The sequence below is a fragment of the Delphinapterus leucas genome, chromosome 2, assembly GCF_059928025.1.
Source record: "Delphinapterus leucas isolate spDelLeu-1000000601 "Yukka" chromosome 2, BTC_Dleu_Yukka2, whole genome shotgun sequence".
NCBI lineage: Eukaryota > Metazoa > Chordata > Mammalia > Artiodactyla > Monodontidae > Delphinapterus > Delphinapterus leucas.
The window spans coordinates 69,556,161-69,576,777 of NC_143130.1; the positions used below are offsets into that span (position 1 = coordinate 69,556,161).

At 53.0% G+C, this 20,617-nt stretch overlaps 1 protein-coding gene across 1 annotated transcript in view; it reads right to left on the bottom strand.

Annotated features, from left to right (window-relative positions):
- The window catches only part of CORO2B (coronin 2B), a 139,993-nt gene that overhangs the window by 6,861 nt on the left and 112,515 nt on the right, over positions 1–20,617 (bottom strand). The window contains exons 3-8 of the mRNA XM_089907068.1: positions 19,946–20,062; positions 7,295–7,444; positions 6,450–6,614; positions 4,432–4,548; positions 4,196–4,300; positions 3,574–3,670 (exon numbers count right to left, since the gene is read on the bottom strand). Of these exons, the coding sequence (XP_089763194.1) occupies positions 3,574–3,670; positions 4,196–4,300; positions 4,432–4,548; positions 6,450–6,614; positions 7,295–7,444; positions 19,946–20,062 (751 nt within the window). The remainder of the gene's footprint in view (positions 1–3,573; positions 3,671–4,195; positions 4,301–4,431; positions 4,549–6,449; positions 6,615–7,294; positions 7,445–19,945; positions 20,063–20,617) is intronic.

Here is a 20,617-nt window from a genome sequence, read left to right on the forward strand (position 1 = left end):
TGGCCAGGGGAAAGGCACAGGTGGAGGGCACTAGGTTTGGAGGCAATGACCCATACAGTAGACAGGAGGGGGCTGGGGGCTTCCTGAGTCAGGCTCTGTCTCTGGGTGGTAACTTCTCAAATAAGCCCCGTGGGCCAGACCTGCCTCACCAAGGGGCACACTATAGATTTGGGGCCTTTGAGAACTGGAAGTGTCTGCAGAACTATTTGAATCTAATCCATTCTTTTTACAGATGAGACTCTTGAGGGTCAGCGGGGACGGGGCTTTGGCCCGAGGTCACACAGTGTTGCCACTGTATAAGCCACAGAGACCATCACCTTCTGAAATGAACTGGTTTCCCAAAGCCTCTGTGCCCCCAGTCTTCAGAGAGAAAGAAGGAGGGAGAAAGCTTTCCCCGTGCACCCCAGAGGTTTACACGCAGCCCAAGACTGCCGTTCCGTCATGTGTCTTATAGGACCGACAGGGGTGCGTGTGTGCATGTATGTCTGCGTGGGCACCAGATACAACATCCCTAACAGCTGCATCATGTGAACGCCGGCTGGGGCAGCAGTGCAGTGTGGGGGTAGGAACACAAGCTTTGGGGTGGGACAGAAGCCTGGGTCTGAATCCCGACTCTCCCCTCTTTCTGGCCGGGAGTCCTTGGGCAAATCACTGCTCTCTGAGCTCCAGCTTCCCTGGTGGCCTAGAGGAGTCCAGTAGCGGCCCCTCACGAGGTGGTCGGGGGACTCAGTGTGAAGCTGCTTGTTAACTGCCCGGCAGTGATAAGCACAGATAACATTAGTTTCTTTCTCCAGGATGTGAATATGAGTTAAGGTTCTACCTCTCCTCGGCTGGAGCAGAAGGCTGCTCTTCCAGAGAAGGGAATTCCAGGAGCTGGAGGGAAGTGGCATCATGGTACCAAGTGAAACCAGCAGACTTGGGTTTGAATCCTGGTTCTGCCACCTAGGAGCTATGTGACCTGCCTGGGGTGAGTGACAAAGCCACTTGGAACCTATGAAAAGTGCCTGGCTCGTGGCAAATGCTCAACAGCGGCCACAGGTGAGGAGGACAAGGAGAAATAGCTATCCTCAGTTGCCCCTCCCTCCTCCCCATGTCCTGCTGACCCAACTTTCTTTTTTTTTTGCGGTACGCGGGCCTCTCACTGTTGTGGCCTCTCCCGTTGTGGAGCACAGGCTCAGCGGCCATGGCTCATGGGCCCAGCCGCTCCGTGGCATGTGGGATCTTCCCGGACCGGGGCACGAACCCGTGTCCCCTGCATCGGCAGGTGGACTCTCAACCACTGCGCCACCAGGGAAGCCCTGACCCAACTTTCTAAACATCTCCTGGATCCATCCTCATCTCCTCATCCCCATGCCATCCCCCTAGTTACCATTCTCTCTTGCCTAGAAGTCCACAGGGGCCTCCTAACTGGTCTCTCTGCCTCCCTCCTGCCCTTTCAAGATCCAGTCTCCCTACAGAAGCCAGAGCAATCTTAAACTAACCTTTCAGATCACATCACACGGTCCCACTCCCACCTACCCATCCACCCAAGAAAAAGAAAATTCTACGAGTTCCCGGTGAAACCCCAACTCCTTCCCCTGGGTGATGGTTAATGTCGGTGGGCCCAGTAAAGTAGATGGCTCTCCCCAATGTGGGTGGGCATCTTCCAACCCATCGCAGGACTGAACAGAACAAAGGCCATAGGAAGGACGAATTTGCCCTTTTTTCCCTGCCTTGCTGCTTGAGCTGGGACATCTCATCTCATCCCCTGCCCTTAGACTGGGATTCACACCATCGGCTCCCTGGGGTCTCAGGCCTTCAGACTTGAGCTGGATTATACCACTGGCTTTCCTGGGCCTCCAACTTGCAGAGGGAAGATTGTGAGACTTTGCAGCCTCCATAATCATGTGAACCAAATCCTTGCAATTCCCCTTTTATAAATATACTTGGTTGTTTCTCTGGAGAGCTCTAATATACCCTGTCTAATGCATCCCATGGGAGCTGGCCCCTGCACATCTCTCCAGCTTAATCCCCTAACACTTACCCATCTTCCGCATGTTTATGCTTAGCCACACTCACCTCCCTTCTGCTCCTAGAACATGCCAGGCTCTTTCTGGCCTCAGGGCCTTTGCACTAACTGTTCTTTCTGCTGGCACTACTCTTCCCCTTTCCTGCCTTTCGGATCTCAGTTTAAAATGTCACCTCCACAGCAAGGCTTCCCCCGACCACCCGGTCTAAAACAGCCCCCGTCACTCTCTGTTCTATTACCCCATCTGATTCTCTTCTTAGAACTTACTACCATCCAATATTTTCCTTACTTATTTGTTTACTGTCTGTCTGTCCCTCAGTGGGATGTGAGTGAGGCTGTGTTCTGTTTTATTTATCACTTTACCCCTGGACTAGTCCAGGGTCTGGCACAGTCCAGGGTCTGGCACACAGCTGGTACCCAGTACATGTTTGTTGAATGACTACAGGAAGGAACAGGAGCCAAGTACTCTGCCAGGTGTTTTGTATACATGATCTCTAAGCTTTACAACAGCCCTTCAAGGTAGGTTTAATTATCCCCATTTTACAGACGAGGAAACTGGGACACAGAGGCGTTAGGGACACAGTCCCTAACCAGAATATAAACCTAGCTTGGATTCCAAAGTCCAGGCTGCTTTTTATACTATTTGATGATGGGGTGACAGCGAGGGAGGTGGGGATGACAGAGCCCTGGGGAAGGGTGAAGTCAGTGGAATGGTCATTCGGACCTCAGGCATATCTCTGGGCCTCCATTTTGCTGCTGGTCCCTGAGAGGGGTCCTTGGGCCCCTCCAGCCCTGATGTCTCTGAAGCTGGCCCTCAGGCCGTGTCCATAATCCCAGATCCTCAGAGGGACAAAACCAGACCCAAATTCTAAGGAGAGGAGGGAACAGATCCCTGAAGAGATACCTTCCTCTGGGTGATTTGGACCCCAAATGGGGGACTGCTGAATCGGATGTACTGCCAGTGTGAGTCACTGGGCATGAAGACTTCATTGTAAGGCTTTAGCGGTGGGAGAGTGTAAGGCGTGAAGGACGGACTCACTACACTCGCCAATCCTGGAGCCCTCTATGGGATTTGCCTGAGAACCTGGGGATGCTGTGAGGGGGACACCCTGGAATTCCTCCTGTCTTCTCAGGCAAGGACAGAGCTGCTTTGGGGGACTGAGGGTCCTGACTTCCCAGAGGATTCAGGAAGGGACATGCTCCTGGACCCCGTTCTGACCTTTAGTTACTGAACCTCCTCCCACCATGTCAGAACAACAATGGGCTTCGGCCTCCCCATCTGCAAATGGGAATGAAGGTACCGCGCACACTCCTGCAGGCTGCTGATGGCCAGAGATGACGGAGCACACCAAACCCCATGGGGTGACGGAGCTGGTCTTCAGGCTGGCTGAAGAAGGGCGGGCTGACTTTCACAGGGCAGCACCCAGAGGTTCCATTCTGACCTGCCCATGAGCCGTGGCCTTCTGAGTCTGACTTTTCATTTTGGGGGCAGGGTGGCCCGAAAGCCAAATTCCAGTGTCTCCTTCTACAGCCTAACAACCGCAAGAGCCCCCGGACCCCCTTACCGAGGCCTTTCTGCGGGGCTGGGGAGCGGAACTCCATGAGGTAACTCAGGTAGGGCTTCTCGGTGCTGATCTCGTAGTATCTGATGTTTCCATCTCCCTAGGGGCCGGGTGTGGGGAGGGAGGTGAGGAAGGAAGAGAGGAAGGGGCGGGCTCAGCAGGTCCTGGTCCAGCGGGCTGCTGAAAAGAGCCTCTGCCATGCCTCCGAGGTGGTCAAAAGACCCGGGAGGCCTGGCCTCTACGCCCCCAGTAGGGGACTTGCTGGGGGCAGTGGGGTGGAGGTCGGGTGCTGTGCGCGTGCGTGCAGGGTCACGGGCCTACAGACAGACTTTCTAACAAGATCTCCTGGCAGGTGCCTCCAATCCCATCATTAGGGATGATTGACGTCAGGCTCTGATCCTTATTCCCAAGTAAAACCCCACTCCAATCCACCCCTGAAGGAATTCTCAGTCACTGACACCTCAACAGAATGAGTGTACGACTTGAGGGTAGGTTTTGACCCATGTTGGGTCAGGGGAAGGGCAGAGAGGCTAGGCTCTTCTTGGGAGGTAGGGCAGGAGCGGGGGCCCAATGGGGGCAGGGGTCTCCCACAGCCTGTCCCTGTCCCTCCCCCATCTTCTCCTACCTTTCCAGCCAGGTAGAGCATGTGTGTGTCAGCGTCGTAGAAGGGGAACAGGAGGCCGGAGAGCCCATCGATTTCCTCCTCGATCAGGGGCATGGACAGGTCCTCCTGCGGGCCGGGGGCCAGTATCAGCCTGTATCCAGGCAGGATGGCACCTCGCCTTCCCCAATCCCAGCAAAGCCCCTGGAGTAACAACGCTTTGATGTTGCCCCACCCGCTCCGGCCTCCCTGCGGCTGACCTGGTCCCAGAGGGCGATCTGTCTCGTGTTCCACCTGGAGACCCCCGTTGTGAGAAGCCGCTTCATGTTTCCCAGGAAGACCACCCGGTTCACTCTGTGGTTTTTGCAGTTCGCCTCCTGGCAGGGACAGAGAGCTGGTGAGCCAGGCCCCAGACAATAGGGTGCTGGACTGGGCTGCCTGGTGGCCCCCAAACATACGTCCATGTCTTAATCCCCGGAACCTCTGGGTCATCCACGGGGGCCCTAAATGCCATCACAAGTGTCCTTATTTAGAAGAGAGAGGTAAAGGGAGATTCCACAGACTCAGAAAGGAGAAGGCAGTGTGACCACGGAGGCAGAGATTGGAGAGGTGAGGCCACAAGCCAAGGAAGCTACCAGAAGCTGGAAGAGACCAGAAAGGCTTCTCCCCTAGAGCCGCCGGAGGGAGCCAGACTTCCGGCCTCCAGAACTGTGAGAGGATCAATTTCTGTTGTTGTAAGGCACATCGCTTGTGGTAGTTTGTCACAGCAGCCACAGGAAATGACTACAGGTGCTGTGGGGCAATGGAGACCGGGGACCAAGAAACCAGGCCTCGCTGCCAGGTCCCAGAGCGGATGGGGGATGGGGAAGGAGGGAACTAACTGGACCAAGTCCCAGGCAGGGCCTGAGCTGGGCTGGGTGCCAGGTGCTCTCACCAAGGCATCTCTGAACTGTCACAATACCTACTGCAAGGACTCTCTGAGGATGGAGAGCTCGAGGCTCAGGAGGCCGGGGACTCATGCTGGTTCACTGCGGGGCGACTCACTTCACCGGGGGATCCTTCTAACTGGGCCATCCTCTGCCTTCTCTCCTGCCTCTGGACTCATGACACCTCCTTTCCCTCCTAACACATGGTGGCCCTTTGCCAGGATGAGTCAGCGTGAGGCAGGAACCAGAGGCTGGTGGAGCAGTGCAGAGACCCGGGCTGGCGTCACTCGCTCTGGATTTTAGTTCCAAGTTCTGCATAAAAAGTGTAACCCTGGAGGAGTCCCTCACCCTCTCTGGGCACGTGTCCACATCTGTGAGAAGGAGGTTGGGGTCTCTGCTCTTTTACATCTTTTCTGCTTGGCATGGGCTCTGGGGTCCAACTGTCCGGGTTTGAATTCTAGCTCCCCCTGTAACTGTGAGAATCAGGTCAGCCCCTCTCCAAGGGGCAGCGTTGCCATGTGGGAAAAGGGAAGAGTAACAGTACCCACCTCAGAGGATTAAATGAAGGGACGATGCGGAGCCCCTGGCACAGTGCCTGCCACACAATGAGCTCTGAGTAAATGGTGGCTAATACTAAAGACACTAATAACTATGGTGATTATTGTTTGTAGTAGTAGTAGTAGAAGACATTCTGGTCCTGCAATATTGGCTTTTTCCAAGATAAACACAACCAGGTCACGCACCAATCTTTCTTGTGTTAGGGGGTAAACCTCAGATTTCATCAAAATTTTCCATCCCATCTAGCTCCATGACTGGCACGCAGTAGGTGCTCAAGAAATGTAAATTTCTTACTCCCAAATGACATCTAATCCCTTCCTCAGAGTTAAGACCCAGAGTCAAAGACCAAAACCGGAGCTAAGTTCACCATCCACCTCCCCTCTTGGAGCTGTCCCTGGGACTGACACCCCGAGCCACTTTCTCCAGGCTCGTCCCATGCAGGTGGCTGGGCAGTGAGTCCAAAGTCCCCTCCTCCTGTGCCTACGATGGTCAACACCCAGGGATTCATGCGCTGAAGGGGGTTACCAGTTTGGCTCCCAGAGCAGGCAGAAGAATCCCATCTGGGGAGAGGGGTGGAGTCTGTGGGAAGGCTACTAAGGTCCCTCCGCTTCCAGAACAAGGCAGGGCTCCTATGAGCGGAAAAGGGCCCAGAACAGATGGGGTGGTCCCCAGAGGTGCAGGCCAGGTGCTCGGGAGAGGGGAGCTGGCACAGCCTTTCCCTCCAGGGCCGGCTGAAAGCAGAGCCCTGGGTCCCAATACCTTTCCTTCCCCTCGAGAAAGACGCGGGGCTTCACCTGCAGAACGCGGCCGGAGCGGGGCTCGATCACACGCAGTTTCTTGTCCTTGCACGTGGTGGTAAGCAGGCTGCCGTCAGTGTTGAAGGACATGCAGAGGATCACGTCCGAGTGGCAGTCTATCATCTTCACCGGTTCGCCCACGTCCAGGTTCCAGATGAGGACCTGGGAGGGCGGATACACAGGAGGCGGGCTCAGCCCTGCTGCTGCTGGCACGGGGTGGCTGTCCCCAGTCTGCACCCGATGGCCCTGGGAGAGACGCCCCATGCGGGGTTGGATGTGCTGGGATGCGGGATGGTGTCGGTGGGTTCTATATCAAAGGCTGATGTGTCCCTGTCACACAAATCCACAACTATCCTTGGGCAGATCCCAGCCCCAGCCTGGGCTCAGTTTCTGCTTCTAGCAAGAAGGGTGAGTGTTCCTGGCCAGGTTCCACTGGCTGGCACACCTCTTTTGAGGGCACGCCTGGGGGTAGGGGCTGGGGCTCCATTCTCCCCAACAGCAGCTTTGGATGCTTCTTTTTCCTACTAGGAGGGCAGCAGCCACTTCTTGGTTAAGAAGTGGCCAGGCAGAGAGCGTGGGCACGGAGTGGGCATTCTTCTCCAATGTATCAGTGCCGGAGAAGGCAGTAAAGATGCCTCCAGCCTCTGTGAACCCCAGGAATGACGGGCGCACAGAAGATGCTCAGCTGTGTTGTTGAATGAGCGAATGAATGGATGTGACAATACTGGTTAACAGGCTCGGGAAAGTAACAGTGCTCCCTACAGGCCCCCCAAAGTGCCTTTCTCTCTCCCTCCACTTCCCCGCCGAGTCGGCTCTGGCCACAGTGCCCACCGGCTGCCCACCTTGTAGTCGTAGCCAGCACTGAACAGGATGTTGTTGGTGGTAGGGTGCCACTCGACCAGCCCCACGCGCCGGCTGTGCCCATGCAGCTCCAGAAGAGCCTCCGTCATGTTCCGCTTCAGCCCGCCCTCGGGGATCTCCCAGATCCGCACCTGCAGAGGGGAAGGAGGGCCTCGGCTGGCTGGGCAGGGCCAGGAGAAGCCCCTGCTGCCCTCTTCCTCAGACACCAGGCTTTCGGAGATCTGCCTAGTAAGGTATCGCCTGGCCAGGGTGGTGGGCAGAGCCCGACTGAGGCCTGGGCGAGGAGGTTGCAGGGTGTGGCTAGAGAGAAAAGAGACCATCTCCTCTGTGCCTTTGGGAGGGTTTTCTCCAATTAGTCTCTGCAGACCTTGGCGACTGTGCTTACTGGCATATCGTGATTGTTATTGTCTAGCCAGGCCCAGAGGATCACACATGGAGCAGCTTTTAGCAAGTGCTGTATTCAAAGCCTATCTCTGCTTCCCTTCCACAGCCTTGTAATAGTGCCTTCAGCCCCAGCGCCTCTGTTTGTACCACATGGCCTGTCCCTCACTCTGTTCCCCACCCGGGATGGACACCTGAGCAGAGGGAAACCCATCTGGGAGACTGGGAGGCCCAGAGTCTCTCCTGAAAGATGATGAACCGAGGGGCAGAGACCGATGAGATGCTGGAGCCTGAGCCGGAAGGATGCAGAGCCTGGATGCAGCTATTATCAGTCTTATGGGTGCTGATAAAGAAGAGAGAGGAGGGTGCAACTCATGGAGAGAAGCAGAGAGAAGCAATCACGCAGCCCTGGATAGAGAGAAACAGCAATTTCTCTGCAATCTTTGAATAACCCCCTGATTATTTACATCAACGCTGGTAGGCTTCTGTTTCTCAACCCAAGCACACCCTCCAAGTTTCAACTGTTTCATCTATAAATGGAGCGGGGCGGGGGGGAGTCTTTGCCTTGCCTGGTCTACTGGCAGAATAAAATAAGATAGTGGTTGTAAGAGTTTGTAAACTATAAAGTGCTCTAAAGACCTATGGAATTATAGTTCTTGTTATAATTGTTATCATCATCATTAATGCTATTTATTATGATCTAACTGGGTGGAGAAGAAAAAGCACATGTGACTATAGCTTAGGACACCTTTAACACAAACGTTTAGAAAATCTGAACTCCACCCTTGCCAGTAAGGAGAAAAACAGGGAAGACAGCTTTGAGATACCATTTATAATCTTCTAAAATAGCCAACTGAAAGAAAAAAATAAAACCAGTATGGACAAGATTATACGGGAACTTATAGATTCAGTTGGTGTTGGTGGTATTACAAATCACAGAAACTCTGTTTTGGAAGCAATTCGGCAATCTTTAGTAGGAACCATAGAGACATTTGTATTATATTCCTTGATCTAGTAATTTCACTCTTAACATTCAAAATAAGCCCAAATCTCCACGCATGAAGATGTTCATTGCAATACAGAAAATTCAGAAATACTCCAAGTGACCAACATTAGGGCAACAATTTAATATGTCACAGCAATATGGACTATTAGCCACTTGACGATAATTCTGAAGGCTATGAATAAAGAGGAAAAACATGCTAAAGAAAGCCAAAGGCAGTCCCGAAGACAGGGCAGCAAGGCTGGGAACCGGGGATACCTCTAAGGGAATTCCCTTGTGGGTTTCCCTTCTTGGTGCTTTACCCTCAGACTGTAGAAATGAGTATTTCCCACATGTTATGTTCCCCCGAAGACCCAGCTCGGCACATGTAGACCATGGGAGGCTCCAGGTCCAGTCAAGGATTAGGGGTCACCCTTAGGAGTACCATTCTCAGTTTCAAAAACATACTTGAGAAAAAGTTTATAATTAGGGGACAGTTTGAGGTTTTCCTATCGTCATTGAATCATCTCCTGTGGTTGCTCCAGCTCTCCAGGAAAGCCCAACACTCACATAAGCCTGCATGGTGGCAGGAGCCTGGGGGAGGGAGGTGATGGAAAGGGGGCCCAGCATGCCCTACGGTCTTTCCCCGACAGCCCTGTGCAAGGGTCTTCTGAGATGAGGTCTCGTCTGGAAATGGCAGGGAGGGTGGAGTGCAGACCAAGGTAGATGACTCAGTAGTCACCAATAAGACACTCATTCTTCTTGTCCCCAAATGTTCCAGAGGAAGGTGACCCTTGAAGAGTGGAGACTAATGCTTGTGTTACACACACACACACACACACACACATCATACATACAATACCTCCCCCATCCTCCGCATTTCTTTCTTTTTTACCCAAAGGTATGCTATGATACATGTGCTTCTGCAACTTGCTTTTCTCATGTAACTAGTGCTAGTGGGCATTTTTCCACACCACTACACATGGCTCTACCTTATCTTTTTAAGTGGCCAGAGGGACAGCTGTTATGTGGCCATGCCGTGATGGATTTAATCAACTTCTGTTAATGGACACCTGGGCTCTGCCCATTTTTTTTCATTGTTACAATTCATTCTATGATGATCAGGCCTGTCATACAAGTTTGTGCATGGCTGTGAGTATTCCTGTAGGACACATGCCTTGAAGTGTTTCGCTTCTTTAGTTACTATAAAATTGTCCTCAAAAGCTGTCCCAGGGACTTCTCTGGTGGCGCAGTGGTTAAGAATCCCCTTGCCAATGCAGGGGACACGGGTTCGAGCCCTGGTCCGGGAAGATCCCACATGCCACGGAGCAACTAAGCCCGTGCGCACAACTACTGAGCCCATGCAGCTAGAGCGCCTAGAGCCTGTGCTCTGCAACAAGAGAAACCACCGCGCAATGAGAAGCCTGCTCACTGCAACTAGAGAAAGCCTGCACGCAGCAATGAAGACCCAACGCAGCCAAAAATAAAAAAAATAATTTAATTAAAAAAAAAAAGCTGTCCCAGTTTTTACCAGCAGAGTCTGAGAGTGTTTCTTTACCCATGTCTCTAAAACTATACCTTCGAAAACAGGTTTCTGCCCATCAGATCAAAAATGCCATCTCCCTGTTGTCTGGATTTGCATGTCTTTGATTCTTAGAAATACCAGGCAACTTTTTCCGTGTTGATAGGCTACCCTTGTTTACACTTGAGCAGGAAGCCTGAGATGCTTTCAGGGTCAAGAGGACGAAACTTGAAGGAGCAGAAAGGCAGGCCAGCGTGGAGGCATTTGGGGGCAAAGGATCTTGTCTATGGCCAGACAAGTACATACACACGTGAACCCATGTCATTCAGTGTGTAAGCGTTGATTAGGAAGGGGAGAAAATCTGGCCTTTGAGAAAATCTTTGAAACCGAAAGTTGAGTCTCATTCATTCCACTCACACCTCTTATGAGCCAGGCCGTGGGACAATGAGGCAATGGGAGGGGCGCTGAGCTTGCCCCATAGCCTGCTCCTGAGCGCACATGGCAGAGAACCTACAGGAGCACAGAGCTGGGGGCCCTGAATCCAGTCTTGGGGGTGACGGGGTGGGAGGGTCAGGAGGCACAGTGTTATTAGAAGAGGGGATGTGAACCACATTTGAAAAGACAGGCTGGGAATGTGGGGAAGGATGAGACAGAAAAATGACCCCGTGTGTGGGTTCAGGCACACTGGGCAGAGAAGCCGCAGGAGGGTCAGCCCGGCTGGTGTGGGGCGGGGGGGGGCCAGAGGCCATGTGTGTCATCCCTGGTTATCGACGTCCCAAGGAATCCTGCTCCGGCTGAGGCTCAGAAGGAAGCCTTTTTCCAGAACAGCCTAATTCCCGAGGAGCCAGCTAATGGAGGCATCCCTGGATGGCATCACGTGCAGGGTAAGGTAGAGAGACACGGGGGAAGCTGTGAAGGGCGGGTCCACTCAGGCTCTAATCCCATTGACCAGCTGGATGACCTTGGACAAGCCAGTTAACCTCTCTGAGGTTCAGGATCCTCATCCAGATGATGAATTGAGAGGCATGTACCTTTTAGAGGTGTGTGGGTTGAGCTAAACTGAGCTTCAGGGTCCTTGTGAGTCTGAGGCTTTCTAGCCATAGGAGCTGATTTGTTGGCGTGACAGCTCTGCCTAGGAACCGAGGGGCTAAGCCAAGCGGATGGAGAGGGCAGGCACTGTCTGTGACCAGGCTCAGCCCCCGGACTGGCGCCAAGTCCAGAGGAATGTAGGGCTGCAGGGGGGAAGCCAAGAGCTGTTTTCACCAATAACTGCTAGTCTTGGGTCTCAAATGGAAAATGTCCCACAGAGAAGGAGAGAGGCGTCTTGCCTCATAACTCCATTTGATTCCAGCCACTTCTCTCCCTGGGCCCCAGTTTTCTCTTCTGCACACTGAGACAGTATTAATCTTCCAAACTTCTCTGCTTTTGACATCATTGAATGTTATCACCGGGGGGGAAGAGACTAGCTCCGTTTGATCCACCACTACAGCTAACAGTTGGCAGCACGCACGACAGGAGCTCAGAGGAGGAGCTGCAGTTCACAGTGGGCCTAAGTAGCTGGAAAAGGAATTCCAGTCCCTAAATATTCAAGGGATTTGCTGGGAACAAAGAGTGGATGGGTGTGGGAGGAGCGCTATAGATCTGTTCAGAGGTTGCTCTCAAAGAGGTTACTTCAATTCAACAGGAAACCAAATAGAGTCTGCCAAACGGGATTTCTGGAAGGAAGGGGAGGGGAGAAGTGGTAAAAGCGCTTTCTCCAGCAAGCCAGCTGTGCCTGGGACTGTCCCTTTCATAGGTCCCTGGGTCAGAGCCCTGTTTAGTTAAATTCAGTTCCAATCAATCCAATGAAATATGCCTACCCCCCTCCCCCGCCCCGGTCACACCGTTGGCCACCGGGGGCCAGTCCTTGGTCTCAAGTAGCTCACAGTCTTGTGGGGTTGACAGCAGACACGTGCAGACAAGGCTAAGCCAAGGCGGCTGAAAGGGACAGTTTATAAAGCTGCAAAACCAAGTGTCCCTGTGCATGGGTGAGGGAGCAGCTGGGCCAAGGAAGTGAGAGCTTTGTGGCCTTACAAGCTCCATTCGAATCCAGGCTCTGACCTTATCGGCTGTGAGACCTCAGCCAACTTATTAGCCTCTCTGAACGTCAGTCTTGCCAACTGTAAGAACAATTACACCTACGTTACAGCTGTTATGAAGACTAGATATATACCCTACGAAGCAGATTACTAAGCACCCTTAGTAATACTTAACAATGCGTGCTTGGTATTAATTAAAGATTATATACAAGTCTTAGATAGGTCAGATTTTAGATGTGATTTCTATTTTTCATCTGTGCTTTGTGGCCCCCTGTGTAGTCAATGAATGTGGTATGAAGTCTGTCTCCATTTTATGGAATGCAAATACATTTCCTCTTTAAAATTATTATGTGATTAGGAAGGTGTCTGGCTGGGTCTCTCTGCTTTCTGATACATTGAGGATTGTGGCTGCTAGTGACTTAGGGCCAGGGCCTAGTGAGGGCCTACTCAGCCCCTCTGACAACACTGTTCTAAGGGAAAGAATGCTATGGTTAGGGGAATTGCTTGTTACACAGCTACAGCAAACAAGCTACTTATTGTCTGTATCTGATGTATAGGAGCTAAGACAAGGAGTTGGAGTTCACAGTGGTCCTAAGTAGCTGGGTAAAGCTATGGATTCCAACTCCTTAGTATTTACTTCAAAAACAACCCCGTTTGGAGTAGTGCGGGGAGGAACAGGCAAGTATAAGATATGGTTACTACCCTCTGATGGCATCCAATTTAGCTGTACTACATTACACTGCCATTGGTCCTAGGATTTCCATCCAACAAATCCACAGAAACACTGCCTGGGGCTGAGATCAGAGCAACTCTCATGTCTCTTCTGCAGCGAGAAGAAAGAAACCGTGAGGGTCTCACCCAGAGGGTCTTGGAACTCCCACCTCCTCATTTCTTGCCAACTATTCTGTTTACTACTAGAAACTGAGTTTACCGTCACTCACCCGAACAAGAGGTAGAACCTCAAAGTCTACCTTAATGTTATCTTCTGACCACTTAACTGTTTCCCAACATGGGAAACAAATCACCCCTAAGAGAGGGAGGTGAGAGAGGCCACCTGAGGGCCCAGAAGGAAGCCCAATTGAGCACCTACTGCTGAGAGTCTTGTGAGGTACCTGCCAGCAGATTAAATGAAATGGTAAATGTGAGGCTGGACACATGAAAGGATATGTGCTACCTATTATTATTACTATTATCATTAATGACTATTCTTACACAGGTAAGGAAACGAGGCACAGAGAGGTTAGGAAACTTGCCCAGGTTGCACAGCCAGGAAGTGGGGAGCTGGGATTCAAACTCAGGATTTGAATCAGGCAAACTGCCCTGTTTCTCTCTTCTGAACCCCTGCCCCTGCCCAATCCCTTCCTTCTTCCCTGGATGGACTCTGACAGCCTGGAGAGGGCATGGTCTCTCTTTCTGCTCATCTGTTCCAAAAAAGAGGTGCCACTCCCTGGCCTCAAGAATCTAAAAATTACCCCATTTGGGTCACAGACAACCTTCAAGGCCTCCCACTGATGGTCAACTCCTCCATACACGGGTGGGGTCTTTAAATTCACTGCCCTATCTCTAGGGTGAGGAACAGTGCCTGGAATATAATAGGCACCTAAGACATACTTGTTCAATGAACAAACCAATGGAAGAAGCTGAGAAGCCCAGAAACTTTCTGACCATTAGCAGATTCAGCAATGAGTCACGTGTAAGGAAGCAGGCTAGCCCTTGCTCTGGCTGGTGGCGAGCTAGATAGATGGCAAATCACCCCTTTAGTTCTGAATGGGAAGGCAGACCTGGTGGGGATTTCTTTCCTACATTTTAAGGCTTAGCATTCAGCTTAGTCTTTTTTTGGAAACCAGTGATGGAAGGCCTATTTGGGGCCTCAAGAAGCAAAGAGTGAGATACAGTGGAAAGAGCACTGTGTCTCTCTCTTCCAACCCTCTGGCCAGCCCTCACCGGGGCAGGTTATCTAAACTCTTTGGTCCCCACATCAATGGTTATGGAGTTTTTAGTAGCCAAGAAACACTATATTCATTTTGTTCTCATGATAAGCCCAATATGGTCCCCATTTTATAGCAGGACTATTTCAAGATCACAGACACGGCAAGTGGCAGGGCCAGGATTTGAACCTAGGCTATGGCCTCCTGAGCCTGGCTGCCTAACGACTGAGCCACACCTGCACACTGGTAGTGTCTCTGCAGCTGCCAAGTGCATTGGTAAGGCCTCTCGGGGCTGCTGTCCTTCCATCTCCAAAAGGAGTGTGTTGCTCCCTTTCACCTCAGAGAGGTATTGGTTCTCAAACTCGTGTGTGCGTGTGTGTGTGTGTAGGAGCAGGGTGGTGGGTGGCTTCTGGCTGCTTCCAGCAGGGTTCTCATCCTGCCCCAGCCCACCCCCAGGTTCTTTGGGGAGGAGCATCACCTGGGGGGTGAGGGCAGCTGCTGGATGGAGAAGCAGAGGAATAGAAGGGAAAGGAAGGATGCTGAGCCTGGGAGAGGGGCCTGCCTCCCTCCTCCTCCTCCCTCTGGGATCACTCTCTCCTCTCCCTGAGATGTCAGAAACCTCTCTCTGTGGCTGCTGGAGAAGGGCTGGGAGCACGAGGCTTGGAAACCCATACTGCCCTTCCCTACCGCCTGCCAGCCTCCCTCCCTAGCTGCGGCAGAAGCTATAAAAAGCACAGCCCTTCAACAATAGGTGACATCACCCAGCGGCGGAAAGAACTGGATTCTGCCAGATGCCAGGGAGAGTTACAGCCCCCATCTCTCCCTCAGGATGGAAGCCCCTTGGGAAAGGGCTTGGGTATGTTCCGTTGGCTCCCTGGAAGGATGGGGTTAGACTCCTGAGGACCTCCTCACGCTGTCGGGGAGGGGAGGCTGGGGGGAGGGGAGGCTGATCCTGAGGGACATGGGGGATGGACATCACTGGACATTTTTCAACGGATGGGGATATGGAAGAGGAGCTGGGAGGGGGTGGGGGCTGGCTAGATCCATCCCTTCAGTGTCCTCTGAATGTTGTGAGACAAGTAGAGGGCGGGGGAAGGGTGGCAGTGGGTGTGCAGGGCCTGCTGGGATACGTGGGCCTGGCGTGCTGCGAACGGCATCTCTCTGGGCCCCTTCAGTCTGATTCCCTCCCTAGTCCTGGTGTGTATCACAGTGCCTGGCGCACAGTAGGTGTGCTGACTGACCTCTTAACCTTGGTTCTGGGTGTCATGTCTGAGGCGCAGTAAGTTGACCGTGTGGTCTGCAGAGGCTCGAGGGAGGCCTGCCCGTGGAGGGGGCTTTGGCAGAGGCGGGAAGGTCAGTCAGAGTGGTCCTGGCAGCGCTGACTGGCCTCCTCGCCCCACCTTGGGGGCCGCTGGTCCCCTGCCTTTACAGCCCCCCTCCCAGGACCTGGGTGAGAATGCCCGGCTCCATGTGCTCTCGGTGCTCCACAAGGGCTTTGCACAGAGAGCATGCTGAGATCGAAACACTGAGTGTTGGATGGATCTGAACTGTCAGCCCTTCCAGACTCTGAGCCTCAGTTTCCTCACTTAAAACTAGGGCTGTGAGTAGGTGCTCAGGGTGCTGGCTGGGAGTCAGGAGACCTGGGTTCCAGCCCTGTCTGGGATGTGACTCCCTGTGTGACCTTGGGCAGGGGCTTCCCCTGGGCCCTCAGTGTGCCCTTCTCCAGGAGGGGCATGGTTCCAGCCTCGGGGTGTCAGGGGGTGCTGACTCCAATGCCAAGATCCTTGGCCCTGAGGCTGGGGAGGGGTGGAGACCTGAGGGGCAAAGCGAGGGTTTGTGAGCGGCTGCTTCTAGGCAGCTGGACTGGCAACCAGAGCAAGAGCTTAGATCCTCGCTGACCTGTGACGTCATCCCCTTCTCTCTGGATCAGTGGCTCCGGGCCATCCTCTCTCTCCCTGTGCCCCTAAGCCCGGTGTCCTTTCTCTTTACACCCTGACATGTACCCGAGCCATACCCTTCTCTTGGGTACTCCCCTTCTCTCTGCTGAGCCATATTCCAGCATTTGCCCAGCGTGCCTGGGCTCCACTTCCTCCACAGAGCCCCTGTGACCACCCCCCAGCCCCTTCCCTGACCCCCAGAGTGTGCAGTGTCTCCACACTGCATACGTGGTGTCCTGGCTCATGTTCGGATGGCTTGAGAAGCACAAGTCTCACTTCAAAGTTCAGCTGCTCACCCTGGTGTCCCAAGCCTTCTCTCTCTGCTCCCAACCTCCCTTTGCGGCCACCCCTCCTGCCCATTCCCCTCCCTGGTCACCACCCCAGGGCCCCAGCCACACCAGATGACCCAGTCTCCCAAGCACACCATATGAACTCTGCTATCGTCAGAATGTTTGTCTTGCGCCCAAATTCATATGTTGAAATCCTAACCCCCAAAGCTGATGGTATTAGGAGGTGGGGCCTTTGGGGGTGGGCAATAGGTCATGAGGGTGGGGCCCTCATGAATGGGATTAGTGACCTTATAAAAGACACCCCCACAGAGCTCCACCCCCTCCACTATATGAGGACACAATGAGAAGAGAGCCCTTACCTGACCATGGTGTACACTGATCTCAGACTTCCAGCCTCCAGAACCATGAGCAATACATTTCTGTTGTTTAAAAGCCACTCAGTCTGTGGTACTTAGTTATAGCAGCCCAAGTGGACAGAGACATACTCCCTCCAGGCCTTTGCCTATGTCCTTTCCCTGGGCCTCCTAGAACATTTTCTCTGCTGTCAAAGTCCTGCTTCTCCAGGGTCTATTCAGCCCTCTAACCCCCTCTACCCTGCCTGTACCTCGGCCAAAAGTAATTCCTCTCTCCTCCCTGTGCACATAGTGCTCTGTTAGACCTTCTGTGGATGCAACGACTTCACTCTGCATCCTGAGACCAGCAGGCATAGTGCTAGGCACAGACCTCCCATCCTCATAGCAACTGCCTCAGGGACGTACCAGTATTATTGCTATAAAAAGAGGAGCAACACTGAGGCTCAGAGAGGGTACATAACATGCCCTTGGTCACCCAGCTAGTAAATGGTGAAGCTGAGATTCAATTCCAGGTCCAGCAGAGTCCACAGTCAAGCTGTCATTGAAGCCAGCATCCTAGGCAGGCACACTGTGGTCCAATGTGTGTGAAGCTGAAGAGAGCTGCTTGGCTCGTGCAGTCAGGGCCGGGCCCTATGCTTTTCTTGAGCACACAGCATGGGCGTCTGGTTTATTAGCTTGGGTCCTGGAGGACGTGGCGCCTGACTCAGGTGAAATAAGGTACTGAGCTAGAACCCGGCAGGGCCATCAGGGCGAGTGACCCCTCCCACCCTCGCCCTGATTCAGGAAGTTCAGACCTGAGGTGGAGCCAGGACAGCCAGCAACTCTGAGAGCCCAGCCTAACCTGTCCCCCCACACCCAGATGGACACTGCCCTTCTCCTTCCCAGCTGGCTCCCCGGTGAAATACGAGACACCGGGAGGGGCCTGAGGCTTCCAACACGGACTCTCTGTATTCGTGTCATCACAAGACTTCATAGATCAGGAAGAGCGTGGGCTCTGGGGCCAGCAGTCCTCCTCTCCTCTCTAGTTCTGTGACCTGACCCCAGCCCTCAGCTTGGGGTGGCAATGCCTGTCGCACATGGTGTCAATGAGGGCTAATGGCACATAGAGTGTCCAGCCCAGAGTGGCTGGAAAAGTCAGTGTAAGGCAGCCCTGAGTTTCAGGGGTGTTTGCTCTTCAATGACTAGTGACAGTGGCTCAACACTTCAGCACAGGCAGGGACGGAGCGGGCTGTGGTCGCTGACACTCCTTGGACTCCCTGCACCTAGGAGAGAACAATGGACAGCACCTCCAAGTGCCCTCTCTCCCACTGAGCCCAGTCCTAACCTATACTGACCACTGAGCTCTCCAGCCCCCACCAACTCCAGCTGCCTCCTTCTCAGCCCAGGAAGCGACCAGTGTCCTCGTTGCCCTCTGGGTTTCCTCACTTGTCCTGGGCTCCATCACCTGTGCTCATCCTCTGGCCTGTCGGTTCTCTGACCCCTGGTCACTGTCTCCGTCTTGTTGAAGAAAGTAGCCAAACCTGATGGGTCGTGCCCATCACAAGTTCTTGCCCTCCCTGCTCACATGGGCCCTGCCCTTGATGCTGCTGCTCTCAGGAATCCTCTTGGGTTGACTCAGAGCTTTGACCTTCAGGAGTGGGTCAAGCCCATTCCCTTAGCCCCTCCCCAGCTCTCCCTTTTATTAAGTACTGTACCAGCTGACCTCCTCCATAGCCCCTAATTTATTAACCAATGGAGACTATTTACTGTGAATCTCATTCATTAGTTGGGCTATATCATTCTCTCATGCATTCATTTATCTTTCCATTCTATCCATCTACCCATTCACCTTCATCCAGTCATCTATTCATCCAACCATCCTTCCTCCTTCCATTCAACTATCTATCCATTATCCATCCATTCAGTCTTCTATCCATCAATGTAGTCATCCATCCAAAAATCCATTCATCTAGTCACTCATCTAGCCATCTCTCCATCCATCCATTCATCCATCCATCCATCCATCTATCCATTCCATTGAATACCTACTATGTATTTACCATGTACTAGGCTCTGTGCTGGATGCCTGGGATTCAGAACCAAAAAGGCCATGGCCTCTACCCTCAGGAGCTCTCAGGCTGGTCTGGAAAGACAGGAGACATGAGCTCCAAAGTTCCTTCTAGTTCCAATATCCTGGGAATCTACGACCTGCACCTGGGCTATGCCAGTGGGTACTAGAGAGATGCTTGTGGCCTGTTCTTCCTTCACCCGGGAACACCAGGGGCTGGAGCAGCCCCTCCTCACCAGCTCAGCTGAGGCTCTGAAATCCCCTCTTGCTTCCAGGCTGGGGTGTTGACATTGCTTAAGGGCAATTGAGGAAAGGCATGGGGCCCCTCTCCAGAAACACGGAGCCTGCTGCCAACACCTGACTCTACCTCCACGTATGAAAGTCAGCAGAGCCCGGGGAAAGGGTGGCCAGGCAGCGGCTTCACATTTTACTCTCCCTGGATTCTTCAACTCCCCTCTCCAAACTCTCTGCCACCTTTCTTCCCTGTATCTCATCCTTCCCACCTGTTCCCTCTTCCCTTTCCCTCCATCGCCTCTCTGTTCCCTCCTCTTCATTCCCCTTCTCCTGTTTCTTCTCTCTCCCCACTAAGTGGTGGAACACATGATGTTCAAATCCTGGGCCACCGTTTTGGGTCCTTGGATAAGTCATGACAATCCTCAGACCAGTGTCCTCCCCTAAAACCGTGGCTCACAGAGGACAAAACTAGATGGTACACTTGCCCAGCCTGCAAGAACAGGGCCTCTTTTCCTCATGGCTCATCCACTTCTTCCCTCTTCCCCTTTCCTCCTTGTCCATAGTATTCTTCCTATCCTTCTCCTTTTGAGACTACAGATGAGTGCCAAATCACACACTTAATCTTTTTTTTTTCTGATTCTCACCTACAAAGTCAACACCTCCAAATGAAAACATGCTAAAGGTACAAATAGTCCATGGATTCACTCCCTCTGTCCTCTTCCTAACTCCCCATCCTGGGGCTAGCTGGAAGGATGACCAAGAGAACAGAGGAAGGGCAAAGAAGGGAGAAGGAGGGCATTTAGGGAGGAAGACATCCAAGGAGAAGCAGGGAGGTGCCCCCATGCACCCACCCTCCCCACGGAGCACCCCTCCTGCTCACCGACGTGTCCTCCGAGCACGAGGCAATGATGTTGTCGATGAAGGGGTTCCACTTGATGTCCAGCACGTTGCCCTGGTGACCACAGACCTTGGGGTAGTTGGGTTCAATCCTGCCCGTCTGCAGAGGAGAGAGAGAGAGAGAGACAGAGAGAAAGACAGAGAGAGAGAGAGAAAAGGGAATTAGTTTGATGAACCTGGGGTGACTTGAAAGAAGAGCCTTTATCCTGGGCTTCTATACTGGACGAGAAGGTCCTTGAGGGCCCACTAATGTCTTTGGGTCCCTGCATCCGGCTGAGCCATACTGCTCTGTGGCTGCAGTCTCCCAACACCGAATGGTCATGGGGAGGGTCCCACAGCAGGGTGGTGGGTGGGGCCGTGCGTGTCCACACGACACCTGTGTGCAACTTAGAGAAAGGTGCCCCTTCCTCAAGTAAAAATGTTTAAAGTTAAGATGTAACTATCCACCTGAACGACCAAAGCCTGGTGGGCAGCAGCCCTGGCAGTTACTGGGCCATGTGCCTGTACTCCCCGCTGCCTCTCAGGGCGGGTGACACAGCCAGGTTTGGATCAAGAGGAGGCTCTTTCCTGCTGCTCCGGGAATGAGTGGAGAGGCCTGAATCTCGGGGTCCACCCATACGCTCTCATATGTTATCCTGCCTGGGATGTGAGCGGT